The sequence below is a fragment of the Penaeus chinensis genome, chromosome 25, assembly GCF_019202785.1.
Source record: "Penaeus chinensis breed Huanghai No. 1 chromosome 25, ASM1920278v2, whole genome shotgun sequence".
Lineage (NCBI taxonomy): Eukaryota > Metazoa > Arthropoda > Malacostraca > Decapoda > Penaeidae > Penaeus > Penaeus chinensis.
Genome location: NC_061843.1, coordinates 421,804 through 434,303, shown reverse-complemented (window position 1 = coordinate 434,303; position 12,500 = coordinate 421,804). Strand labels below are relative to the sequence as shown.

Sequence of the window (12,500 nt, the reverse complement as noted above, 5' to 3'; positions counted from 1 at the left end):
TTTTTTTAACTGCCAACGTAACGGGTACCTTGTGTTCTTGCCCAACGAGGTCATGCTGGGTCAGTCAGTTCAGTCAGCGAGGGGCAAGTTGCTTTTGTGAAATGCGTGGCCAGGGGAGAGACATGCTATGGGGGGGGGGGGGGAGGGAGGAAAGGAGAGGGAATGGGAATGGGAGAGAGGGAGGGAGAGGGGGGGAAGGGAGGTGGAGAGGGAGAAGGAAAGAGAGAGAGAGTGAGTGAGTGAGTGAGAGAGATCACTGGAATAAAATTGGTGATCATTTCTTTCATCCTCCATTTCTCGTCTTGGGATACCTATTCCTTTTTCTTTCTTTTCTTTTCCTTTCCTTTTTTTTTTTCTTCCCCTTCTCCCTCCTCATCTTCCATCTGCCTCACCTGCTCTCGCTCTCCTCCTCCTCCTCCTCTGTTCACTGTATATTGATTTTCATAATGCAAGTTATACGTTTTATATTATATTATAAACCAACAAAATCATAATTTCTCTTTCCAACTCACGAAAAATATATTGACAAGGGATTTCATGGAAAGCAAAAGTAAGTCACAGTACAATGATCGTAAAACAAGCTATTAACTATGTAAGGAAAATGGGCCTTCTTATCACCCGAGGGGATTAGCCTTATCTAAACTTCCTGCTCGCTATCAGATAAGAGCAATTTGGGCGATAAGGAAAATATTTGTAAAATCCTCGAGATCCCACACAGTAGGATAAGGGGTTTCATTCATTCGTGGGTTTCAAAAGGAGTTTTCTGTGGAGGAAAAGGTGTAATGAGCTTAAGTAGGCATGTGAAAGCTTGGGTAAAAAAGTTTTTTTCCCTCTCTTCTTCTTCTTCTAATAATAATAATAATAATAATAATAATAATAATAATAATAATGATAATAATGATACTTGATTGATTTTGTAATATGAAATATGGTTTACAGTGACCTAAAAATAATGCCAGGAAGTGGATACTATAAAGATCTTAGTTCACCTGTGTGTGTGTGTGTGTGTGCTTGCGTGCGTGTGGGCGCATACTCGCGCGGATGCACACACATACACATGTACCCAACAAATAAAATAAACATGAACAAATCTTGCTGTAGCCGTTTATTGACAAATGGCCATACAGCACATTTTGCACATCCAACCCTTGTCCAGTCACGGCCGTTGATACCTTCCCATTTCATTCCCGAACTTCCCCCCTTCGTATCCACGCCACTCACCGCCTTCCGTGCCTTTGCAGCCCCACCGAAGAAGCTCCAGCACGCCCAGTCTCGGTCGTCCATATCCCCGGCAGGAGGACCAGGGAGGTCGAAGCTCCTCACGAATGGTACGGAAGTGATAGTTTTGTTGTTTTTTATCTTTTTGTGTGTTATGGAGCATGAAGCTGTATTTTTAGATGTATTTTATGGTGGTGGGGGGGGGGGGGGTAACTAAGCTGTGGGAGTTTATGATGATTAGATATCTGGTAGATTTTGTTTGGTCTGATGAAAGTTGTTGTTAATTGACTTTGTTATTAGTAAGATATTTAGACTAGACATTACCTATTATTTATTTGAGCGGTTTTGATTTTGATTTTTTGTTTTATACTTTTAATTGCCTCTTTCTTGTATCATAGTTATTTATACTTTGCTGTATAAGTATGGCATGGTTTGAGGAAAACTACCTGAATGCATTAATCAGTATTTATTTATCTTTTTAATCTAGCTTCTGAAACAGGTTTTACGGCCCTGTAGAGCAAATAACTCTCAAACTAGGTTAACGACCCTAGTCGAAAACTTCTCTTTCAGAAACACGTGTCTAGTGCTTGTTTTGCTTACTCCTTTGCCTTGTGATGTTGTAGGAACCTTCTCGTCATACTTCAAAGGCGGCGACCCGGGACTGCCGCCGGAGAGACCTTCCCCCTCGCGATCTGTGTCTCCGAGGCGCAATATCCTTGTTTCCCAGTCCCACGCCCTCAGTCCTCTCTATGCTTCCTCTAGTCCCGTGAGCGTGAGTTACGGGACACTCGCTCCTCCTCCGCAAGGTCATATTTATTCTCCTGTCGGCGCCCCTGGGAAAGAGACGCCCTATGGCACGCCTCCCACGCACTCCCGTCTCGCTCCTTCCCCCGGTCCTCCCAAGAGTAAGTCCAGCGTGTCGTCATCTTCATAAGGGCGTCACTCCTTTTATTTTATTATTATTATTATCTTCTTTATTTTATCTATTTATTGATTTACTTATTTGCTTGTTTATTTCATTTTATTGTTATTTTTAACCCCTTGTTGTGCAGAACCTAAGAAGCATTTTATTTATTTTATATATTGATTTTTTTTTTTTTTTTTTATGTAACATCTTCAGAGAGAATATTCATCTAACTTGCTTCAAGGTTACGTGGAAGTTGAGGAAGCTCGTATGTTAACCCAGCTTATACACTATAAAGACATCTGTCATTGGTTGACATAAAGCTTGCGGCCTAAGATCATACAATTAGCATTAGCTTTTGCTTGTTCAGTGGATACAAAAGGTCACTCACTCTGTTCTAGGTGCTTTTGCTGAATTAATATGGATTTAACTTTTAAAAGATTGGATTGTCCTCAACATATTTCAGGCAAAATTAAAATACAACTAATGGTATGAAGAGTGTGAGGTTTAACTCAAAACGCCACCTTGGGGCATCACAGCGTAAGTCTAACTTGCTATGGTATTGGGTACTACAGGTGTGGGAGGAACACCTGCGAGTGCCCGGCGCCGTGGGATTATTAGTCCCCGAGGGCCACCTCTATCACCTTGGTCCAGGCGTGCCATCCGACCTAACACCGTCAACGTGGACTCCTCACAACACCTAACAGGTACACAGATTCAGGGCAGCGGCAGCGACGTCAAAATGATGGCACGAGTAAAGGGGAACCGCGGGGCGTGGACATGAAACCAAATAGGACTGGATTAGAGCTGGAACTTATTATTATCTATCAGCAGATCCTCAGTAGATATTGATTAAAAAGAGATTTATTTCCTGATTTTATTGTTATTATTATTTTTTTTTTTACTATTAGAATTGTTGGATATAAAACATATGTTACAGTAATGGTGGAGCCAAGCTCTATAAATTGACCCTTGATATCTTGTCCAAATATTTCTTTAAGAATTAATTCATTTAAATCTGAAATCGAGATGTAAATGGAAATTCATATGCTGAGAATTCTTTATTTGAATTTTGAGTAAGTTTGGACCTTTAAGTAATTGTATTATGTTTAAAAAGAATTGGAGAAAATACAGTATGAAGAAAAGGTAATTTACATTTCATGATCAGGATTAAAGGGAAAAAAGGGATATATACTGCAGCATACAAGATTTCCAGACTTAACGTTATGCTTTTTGAAATATGATATATATAAAACCCTCATAGAGTATTGACTTCCCAGTTAAATAGTTTTATTTAATTTAGCTACAGTGAATAACACGAAATGCCTCTTCGACATCATTTTGTTATGCGCATTTTTGTTTACTTCAGACATATGGTATTTCACTTGGGGCTTATTTATGTGAAGATGTTATTTATTCATTTAACTCTTCAAGATAGTAGAATATTTTACAAAAGCTATGGTACTGTAAAGGCAGCGGTGAAGGGAATAGATATTTCCATATTACTAACCCTTCTAAGGATATATATTCTTTATTAATCAATTGTTAACTTGGGAAAGGGTAGAACATTACCTTTAAAAACTAATCTGTATTTACGGACTTTTTAGGAGATGGTAACTGCATTTTTTCCATAGTTGCAAGCTGATTTGGCTCTTCACATTTTCATAAGGCTGACTAATTTAAAATCCATGTACATACTGTTCATTTAACTTGGGGATTTAAAAAAAAAATCTGAATGAATCCTCAGCTTTTGATCAGTGGCTATTTTTTTATTACTTCAAACTAACTGAGATACAATATAGCTCACTTAAATAAACTAGAATATATAAGATTTATAGATCTCTCTATGTAGATACCTAATTAACATTGAAAATCTTTTATGTAGTCTTTTTTTTTATTAATCAGGGAGCATGTAGCAGATTTCACATACACACGTTCAGTAGTTCATCGGATCAGGAATCATTTCTCTGCATCCTTCAAGAAAAAAAAAACGAACTCCAGCATCGCCTTCGTCAGAGTGACATACTAACCCCATCTCCTTCACTTTTTCTCCTCCCGGTAGCTCTCCTGTCCTCCGCCGACAAGAAGAGCATCAAAAATATCAGTCTTGTGCGCAGGATAAAGTCCTTGTGGAGCATAGGTATATCCAGAGAGCATGATAGCATGGTCCTTGTAGTGCATAGAGGGTGCTGCGTAGGTGGATTATGTATTAGTGTGTAGAGCAGTTGCACTTTTGCATTGTGTATCTCTTTTTTTAATATAAGAGGTTGGTTATTTGGTAACTGTATATGAAACCGTTGTTTATATATATATATATATATATATATATATATATATATATATATATATACATATATATACATATATATATATACATATATATATACATATATATATACATGTATATATATACATATACATATATATATATATATATATATATATATATATATATATATAAACACACACACACACACACACACACACACACACACACACACACATATTTAAATTTTCTCGTTTTCATAATGGTATTCCATCTCTGTTATATCAAGCTTTCTACCAATGGACACCACAAACACATCTTTTGAGAGAGCCAATCACCAACTTTTTATATCACAACACGCACTTTTGAAGCCTGAGTTGAAAGGGTTATTTGATTCCTAATGTTTTTCGAGAGCAACTCTTGCACAAACATTGGTCTGTGGTTTGGAATGATTTCTGATGTAATTCTATTATTTATTAAGGCAAATCATTGATTATGTTTGTCATTTGATGTTGCGCATAATCTGTTCCTCTTGCGTTCTTTATTGACACAGCTTTTTAGTAAAACTTTTGATGTTTTGTTTTATTATTTTAGCAATTGAAGCGCAAGTACGATGGATTCATTGGCAATTTTATGTTCCACACTTTTTTCTTTCCTAAATTAATGCTATGTTTGGATGTTCTTGTTTATTATATAATATTAAGTTCTTACAATCAGTTGCTTGATCCTGTTTATTCTCTAATCTTCTTTTCTTCTCTGCTTGCCCAGTCTTCCTGCTCACCTGCCATCCTGTCTTCCTACTTGCCTACTCATTCCTCCTGGCTCACTGCCTTCCTGTTATTTCATATATCGACATACTAACTAAATACATGTTTCTTCCTTACTTCCTTTCTACCCATCTGCCTGCCTCCCTACCCGCCTCCTTCTTTCCTCTCGTCCTTCCTTCCTGCCTTCATTCCTTCTTTCATCTCTTCCTTCCTTCCTTCTTTCCTCTCTTCCTTCCTTCCTTCTTTCCTCTCTTCCTTCCTTCCTTCTTTCCTCTCTTCCTTCCTTCCTTCCTTCTTTCATCTCTTCCTTCCTTCCTTCCTTCTTTCATCTCTTCCTTCCTTCCTTCCTTCTATCATCTCTTCCTTCCTTCCTCCCTTCTTTCATCTCTTCTTTCTTTCCGTCCTTCATTCCTTCCTTCATTCTTTCTTTCCTCTCCCCATCTATTTATTTACCTACTGTACCTTCCTCTCTACCTGCCAGCACCTCATCTACCTACATCTACCTTATCTACTTTACCTATCTACATATCTACCTATCCATCTCTATGCTGAACTTAACCCCCTCTCTTTTTATCACTTGGAAGCAACCTGCCCATGTTTATTTGCCCACCTACCTATTTTCCTATATATCCGTGAGTCTTTCTAGTCACGAATTCGTTACCAATGCTTCATCTTTTATTTACCTATTTCCCTTCCCCCCCTACCTCTATATTTACATATTAATGTTATCGCCAAGTCAACCACATTCATTTCAGTTACACATATTCCATGAAACAAGTGCAGTTGTTAAGAGAGATTGATATTTTAATACAGCGTATATTCCAAATGGGATTCGAATTTGGCCAGCCTACTCATGCCTCTCTTTACGCAGATGACGAATGTGATGGAGACACGGAGGCCCCCAGCGGAGGAGGCGGTGACGGCGCGGAGGCCAAAGACGGCAGTGATTTGTACATGCGCCTCGGCCTCCTGCTGGGGGAGGGAGCAGCTCCTCCGAGCTCTGCTTCCAGAACTCCCCGAGCAGCCTCGTCGCACACCTCCTTCAGCTCACTCTCGGCGTCCTCCGAGGTCAACACCACAACCTCCAACAACACCAGCCCAGTTTCAACTCTGAATGGTGAGTTTGGGAGGTTTTATGTCCTCGATTTCTTTTTTCTTTCTCTTACTGGTCTGGACAGACTAGCATTGAAGGTTTTCAGTTTACGTGCGCTGTCGCGCGCGCGCGCACACACACACACACACACACACACACACACACACACACACACACACACACACACACACACACACACACACACACACACACACACACACGAAATATCAAATTCACTAAAGTAAGTGAAGTGAAACACCAGCATTCTCTGCAAGCATTCCACTTAGTCCCAAACACTCCACCTCCGCCAGGTTCCTCGGAGGCAGAACTACGACTGCCTGGAGCTCGAGACCCTTCAGTTGAGAGTATGAACAGCCTGTTGTCTCACGGAGCAGTTTCCTCCAACGCCTCAGCATCGCCCACTACCACGCCAAGGAGGCATTCAGTTACCAGTAAGTTTTTTTTTAAATAATCTCTTACATGCAAGTGTGCTTGTTACTTCACTTCTAACAATTTGGGTGATCCCTTTAAATCCGAAGGTAAGGGTTCTTAACAATGACAGCTGCGCAGATGGATTTGGCGGCTTACGCTCCCGTGCCTGCTAAACCTGCCATGTGGAGCTGTAATTTTTCTCCCTGTTTTGACTTTTGCACTCGCTGTTCATCGCCAGGGCTGCTTCAGTCATCCACTCGCTGTTCATCGCCAGGGCTGCTTCAGTCATCCACTCGCTGTTCATCGCCAGGGCTGCTTCAGTCATCCACTCGCTTCCATTTCATAGACAATATAAATCACGGCCGATTAAAAAAGCTTTCTTGTTATATAGTATAGACTACAGCCATATGTTTGTTCATCATATGAGGTTTCAGTTGTCAAATAGAGAAAAAATAAGATAATAGAAATAAGGTGTTACACTCCACTGTTGATTTATTTTATTCATTTATTATTTGAGGTGAAAATGCATTTGTATCTTTGCCTTATTAAAAAATGGAGTATAGAAAGGATCTTGTGGATACTTAGTGTGTATTTGCATGGTGTTCATCTAATGAAAGTGACTACATTGAACGTTTGGTCTTGACTGTTTATTTTATGCTGTTTTATTTTATAATCTACCTAAAGAGCAGAAGCGAATAACAAACGATACACACATTTTCTCTTGTTTTCGTTCTGTTTTGAATATATCGGTGTGATTAAATAATAGCATGTAAGTATAGATTAAGGAGTTTGAAGGTTTGACGCGTGACTAACTTCTGCATGTGGTGTTAGCTTCACAGCCCGGCCAGGTTGAAGAACTGAGCTTGTTCGGAAGACGCAGGTCCTCTGTTCGTCGCTCGGCCAGAAGCGCCCACGTGAAAGGCCCGATAGACCCCAAAGGTAATAGATACATACAGGTATTACCCCCTCTTGTGGGTGTCTTTATGTCTTAGGTGTATTTCTTGTGTCATGTTTCAGTTATGTTGATGATTCGTTACGAAGGTATATTGTTTTTTGGTATCGTGACAGCAATTTTTTATGTCGTCATTATCATTTTCATTATTATTGTCTTCAATATCAATCATCATTATTTTTATATTTTTATTTGTAAAGACATTTCTATTGTCAGATTATACATTCTCTAAGAACATTTAATTGCCAAACTTGATTAATAACACCCGTGTAACTGATGATCATGATGCATGAAATCTCTCCTTTCTACAGTGCGATTTGCCAGTTATCGTGGTGCGCAGCTGAGCTTGAGACCTCTGTTCTTCGAAGTGCCTCAACAGGACCCTGACCCTCTGTTTGTGGGCCGAGCGTGGCTTTATCGCGAGATCGAGGCCCACATAACAACAGAAGCCCCAACAAACAGAGGCGTAGTCATCACTGGCATTGTAGGTGCAGGCAAAACAGCAGCAATACTGCAGTTAGTCGAATACAGCTGTTTTGGCCGGAAGAGAGATGAGAGTATATACCAAGGTAAGGGAATTCAAAAGTGAAAGCTTTTAGGAAGTTTAACTGGTATGCCATATGCTTATTTGGTATCAGTCGGTCTTTTACTAATAAGTCTCTTTTCTTCTTCTAGACCCATACAGCAAAAGTGGTGGATACAGTCGCATGAGTTTGATACCTGAAGGCATAAAATCACTAGCATCAAGAATCGTTGCCTACCACTTCTGCCAAGCTGAAAACTCTGTCACGTGCCTTGTCCCAGATTTTGTACATTCTGTTGCTGCTCAGCTGTGTCAGGCACCACAGCTCCATGCATATCGTGACTTACTGTTAGCTGAGCCCCAGACACAGGCCTTGTTAGCATTGCCTGCCTGTGTAAGCGACCCATCAGCAGCATTAGTGAAAGGTGTACTGGAACCTCTTCACAATCTCCGGCGATTGGGAAAAATCGGGGCAGATCCTCTAATCATAGTGGTTGATGGGCTCTGTGAGGCTGAGTATCATCGTCCAGATCATGCAGATACTCTTGCTTCATTTCTTGCTCGCCATGCAGTCAAACTGCCTTCTTTCATCAAGCTGGTGGTCAGTGTACGGTCACAGTTGGCAGACTTAACACGCTTATTGCCTTTCCACCGCATATCACTGGACCCTGACCAGAGAGCCGACCCAGCAGCCGACATGCCCACGCGAGATCTGAGTGACTATGTTGGTTTCCGGTGTATGCATTCACCAACGATTAGATCAAACATCACCGTTACCCAAGGCAAAATAGAAGGGTCCTCCCAGCACCGCTTTACACAACATGTTGTAGCCCAAAGCAAAGGCTCAATGCTGTTCATCAAGTTGATACTAGATCTGATTGAACGAGGACACCTTGTCATGAAGTCTGGCTCATTCAAGGTCTTGCCACAGTCTCTCAGTGAAATATTCATGCTTCTGTTCAACCTACGGTTTCCCAGTGTGCGAAGCTTTGAAAAGGTAGAACCTATTCTGAATGTTGTACTAGCATCACTTAACCCACTGACATTGCCAGAGATTTATCATTCAGTAAATGCTGGACTCCTTTACAAATTCCTTTCCTGGGATGAATTCCTAAGTCGTTTTAAGGTACTAAATTCTTTCCTTGTGAAGAGACTCGATGACACCTTCATGCTGTTCCACCCAGCCCTACGAGAATGGTTGGCAAGACGTGCCGAAGGAGAACCTGCTAAGTTTGTGTGTGATGTAAGAGCTGGTCACGCCGATTTAGCTCTCCGCATGTCCCGGCTGGAGTGGCCACTGGATCCCGAAGCTTCGCTAGAGCTTGGTCATCATATCCTTAAAGCTCATGTGTACAAGAACATGGCACGATCTCTTCCACTGTCTCCACGTGATCTGCAGGCTTTGTGGCTTGCACAGTCATCGCACAATGTCTCTCAGGCGCTTGCTTGCACAAGAAACTTGTACAGCCCCAACACAAAGGTACACATAGAAAATATTATATATATTTGCACTTAATGTATTAGTAGTATTGAACAGAAATTATTACTGAATATAAACAATAATCTCTTGTGTTCAAACTTGAAGGTATTATGAATAAAAATTACGTTCCTTGATGTAAGATAATAATTGAGTAATTTTAATCTTTTGTAGGTATCGAGGCTGTTACTCCTGGCAGGCGCTTCACCAGACTATCCCAGTGAGCACCTCCACAATTCCCCCATCATGGGAGTCTGTGCTTACCAAGGTCACACAGAGATGGTGGCACTTCTCATCGAGTTCGGTGCTGATGTTACACTAACGAACAGCGAAGGCATAACAGCTTTAGGTCTGGCTGCATCTCGTGGACACTGTGATGTTGTCCGCCTGTTAGTACAAGCTGGAGCTTCATTAACTGCAAAAGATCGGCAGAATATGACACCAATGGTCCAGGCAGCGGCTGCAGGACACCTTAATGTAGTTGGATACCTGCTGTCATGTGATTGGCCAGGACCAGACGATCTGCTGAAAAACCAGGCTCATCAAGCACTGGTCGCTGCTGCCTCAAATGGCCACAACAATGTAAGTAGATATCAAATCATTCTTTCAGTTGCCATTTATTGTTACCTGTAAATAACTCACTAGCATTTTAGATTTGCAATTAACTTATTAACTTTCTCTTTTCATGGAATCATTATTTTTTTTTCCCCTTTATTTTCTCTTAGGTGGTGGAATTTTTGTTAGACATGGCAGAGGTGAGTGTTGATGGAGAAGATAATGTAACTGGAGAAACAGCCCTTACAGTAGCTGCTGGTGCAGGTCACACAGCACTAGTTGCTGCCCTTCTCAGAGCTGGAGCAAGTATTACAAAGGCGAACTCAAGAGGATCTTCACCACTGACTTCTGCAGTTCGGAATGGCCATTATGAAGTTGCAAAACTACTGCTAAGTCAGGGTGTTGCCGTAGAAAGCCCAGATGCTGGTGGCCGCACACCACTCATGGTCGCAGCATCTGAGGGACATCTTGGGCTCATGGAACTACTCATTTCTCGAGGCGCCTCGATAACCAGAACGGACAGAGAAGGTCTGACTCCTCTCGGCTGGGCCTGTTTGCGTGGACATGTTCATGCTGTCCAGTACCTTGCTGACTGCAATGCAGACTTAAACCATGCTGACAAATCAGGAAGAACACCTCTAGACCTGGCTGCATATCAGGGAGACCCCATAGTGGTCCAGTTCCTTCTAGACAGAGGATCATTGATAGAGCATGTGGACATCAATGGAATGAGACCCCTGGACCGTGCTATCAGTGCCCGTAATGCCGCAGCCGTGCAATGCTTTTTGCGACGCGGTGCAAAACTGGGTCCTGCTACATGGGCTATGGCAGCAGGCAAACCAAACATCTTGTAAGTATGGCAGCGTCATTCCCTTATTCATTATCTTTATAGGGAATTTTTTCCAGTTGTAAAACAATGCATTCGTTACCCATTCAAGTTGCATTGTACATTATCTGATAGTTTGAAGATTATTTATGCATAACATATAACTACAGCTGATATTTATTTGCAGGGTTATGCTATTAAACAAATTACAAGAAGATGGAGTAGCACTTTGCCGCAAAGGTCGTTTGAAAGAGGCGGCCCATCGCTTTTCGTATGCCCTGCGTAAGCTACCCACAGGAGATCAAGGTGAACACACTGCAACCTTCACACATCTACGCTTACATCTGACCCTCAACTTGTCTCGCTGCAAGAGAAAAATGAATGTAAGTCTCTTTGGAATTTTCTGTTTCTTTCTGGTATATGCTTTGTTGAATTTTTGTCAAATATATTTTATGAAGAGATTGTGTTTACATTTAAAGTGGTGGTTACAAATTGTTACACCTGTATCTATAAAGAGACTTCTTTTAATATATAATATGCCATTTACAGGAAATAGAAGAGGCCATTCAGCTTGCAGATTCAGCTCTCAAGATGAAGAGCGATTCATACGAGGCTTACTATGCGCGAGCCAGAGCCAAGAGGGAGGCCAAGTAAGGAATTCTTATGGTGGTATTTTGTATTCCAAAAGAAATTTATTCTTTTGAAAAAAAATGGGAAGTTGTATATCTCATAACAACCTGTGTCTAAGAAGTTTCAGTAACATTTCACTTGAATTTTTAGAGATACTCTCACAGTTTATTTGATCAAAATAGCTAGAAATGATATTTCTCTCATCAGTGACTATAGTACATTTTTACAGATAGTTTTTGAACAAGTAAAGCTTTTATATGCAAGAGAATGGTACTGTAAGCTGTAACTGATTGATATTTGAAATTATACGTTAAGCCAGCATCTAGTGCCAATTTGATGTACATGATACTTAAACCAGTGATCATTTTCCAGGCGTCTGCAAGAAGCCTTGGAAGACGTGAACGAGGCAGTAAGGTTAGCTCCCCAGACTCGTGATGTCCGTCGCGTCTTGATTAAGATTCGAGACGAAATGCAGAATGAGCTGGATTCCTGCGTTTCCATCGACCTTGCTCAACTCCGACACTTAGCGGCTTCGGTGGATACGCTCTCCGAAGCCGACCTCCCGATGACGTCCAGCATCTTATCGGAGTCTGGTTATTCCTCGAACATCTAAAGACAATGGTCACATTTTGAACACATATGGCAGCTTTTAAATCCTTGCCATTACATAAGATAGAGAAAGAAAGAAAATATATATATTTCCTGTGCAATGGTAAGAATCAGACTTTTTATTTAGACATTAGAGATGAGAATCTTGATTTTGAATTAATTGCTAGGTTACAAAATATGATTAGGTATGCACAGAAACATCAGTGCAACTTCCTGAGCTAAGATGTATCCAAAAAATGATTTCGCAA

At 40.9% G+C, this 12,500-nt stretch overlaps 1 protein-coding gene across 6 annotated transcripts in view; it reads left to right on the top strand.

Moving 5' to 3' along the window:
* LOC125038758 (protein TANC2-like) overlaps positions 1-12,500 on the top strand; it is a 65,589-nt gene that overhangs the window by 50,593 nt on the left and 2,496 nt on the right. The window contains exons 3-16 of one of the 6 annotated variants that reach the window (XM_047632337.1): positions 1,242-1,328; positions 1,842-2,123; positions 2,698-2,829; positions 4,185-4,262; positions 6,027-6,272; positions 6,560-6,700; positions 7,512-7,619; positions 7,944-8,201; positions 8,308-9,635; positions 9,807-10,214; positions 10,358-11,037; positions 11,201-11,396; positions 11,563-11,663; positions 12,016-12,500. The exon at positions 12,016-12,500 is cut by the window's right edge and continues 2,496 nt beyond it. In XM_047632337.1, coding sequence (XP_047488293.1) covers positions 1,242-1,328; positions 1,842-2,123; positions 2,698-2,829; positions 4,185-4,262; positions 6,027-6,272; positions 6,560-6,700; positions 7,512-7,619; positions 7,944-8,201; positions 8,308-9,635; positions 9,807-10,214; positions 10,358-11,037; positions 11,201-11,396; positions 11,563-11,663; positions 12,016-12,256 — 4,286 coding nt within the window. In that variant the 3' untranslated portion in view covers positions 12,257-12,500. The remainder of the gene's footprint in view (positions 1-1,241; positions 1,329-1,841; positions 2,124-2,697; positions 2,830-4,184; positions 4,263-6,026; positions 6,273-6,559; positions 6,701-7,511; positions 7,620-7,943; positions 8,202-8,307; positions 9,636-9,806; positions 10,215-10,357; positions 11,038-11,200; positions 11,397-11,562; positions 11,664-12,015) is intronic. The other 5 variants (XM_047632341.1, XM_047632339.1, XM_047632338.1 and 2 more) reach the window with 5 other exon arrangements.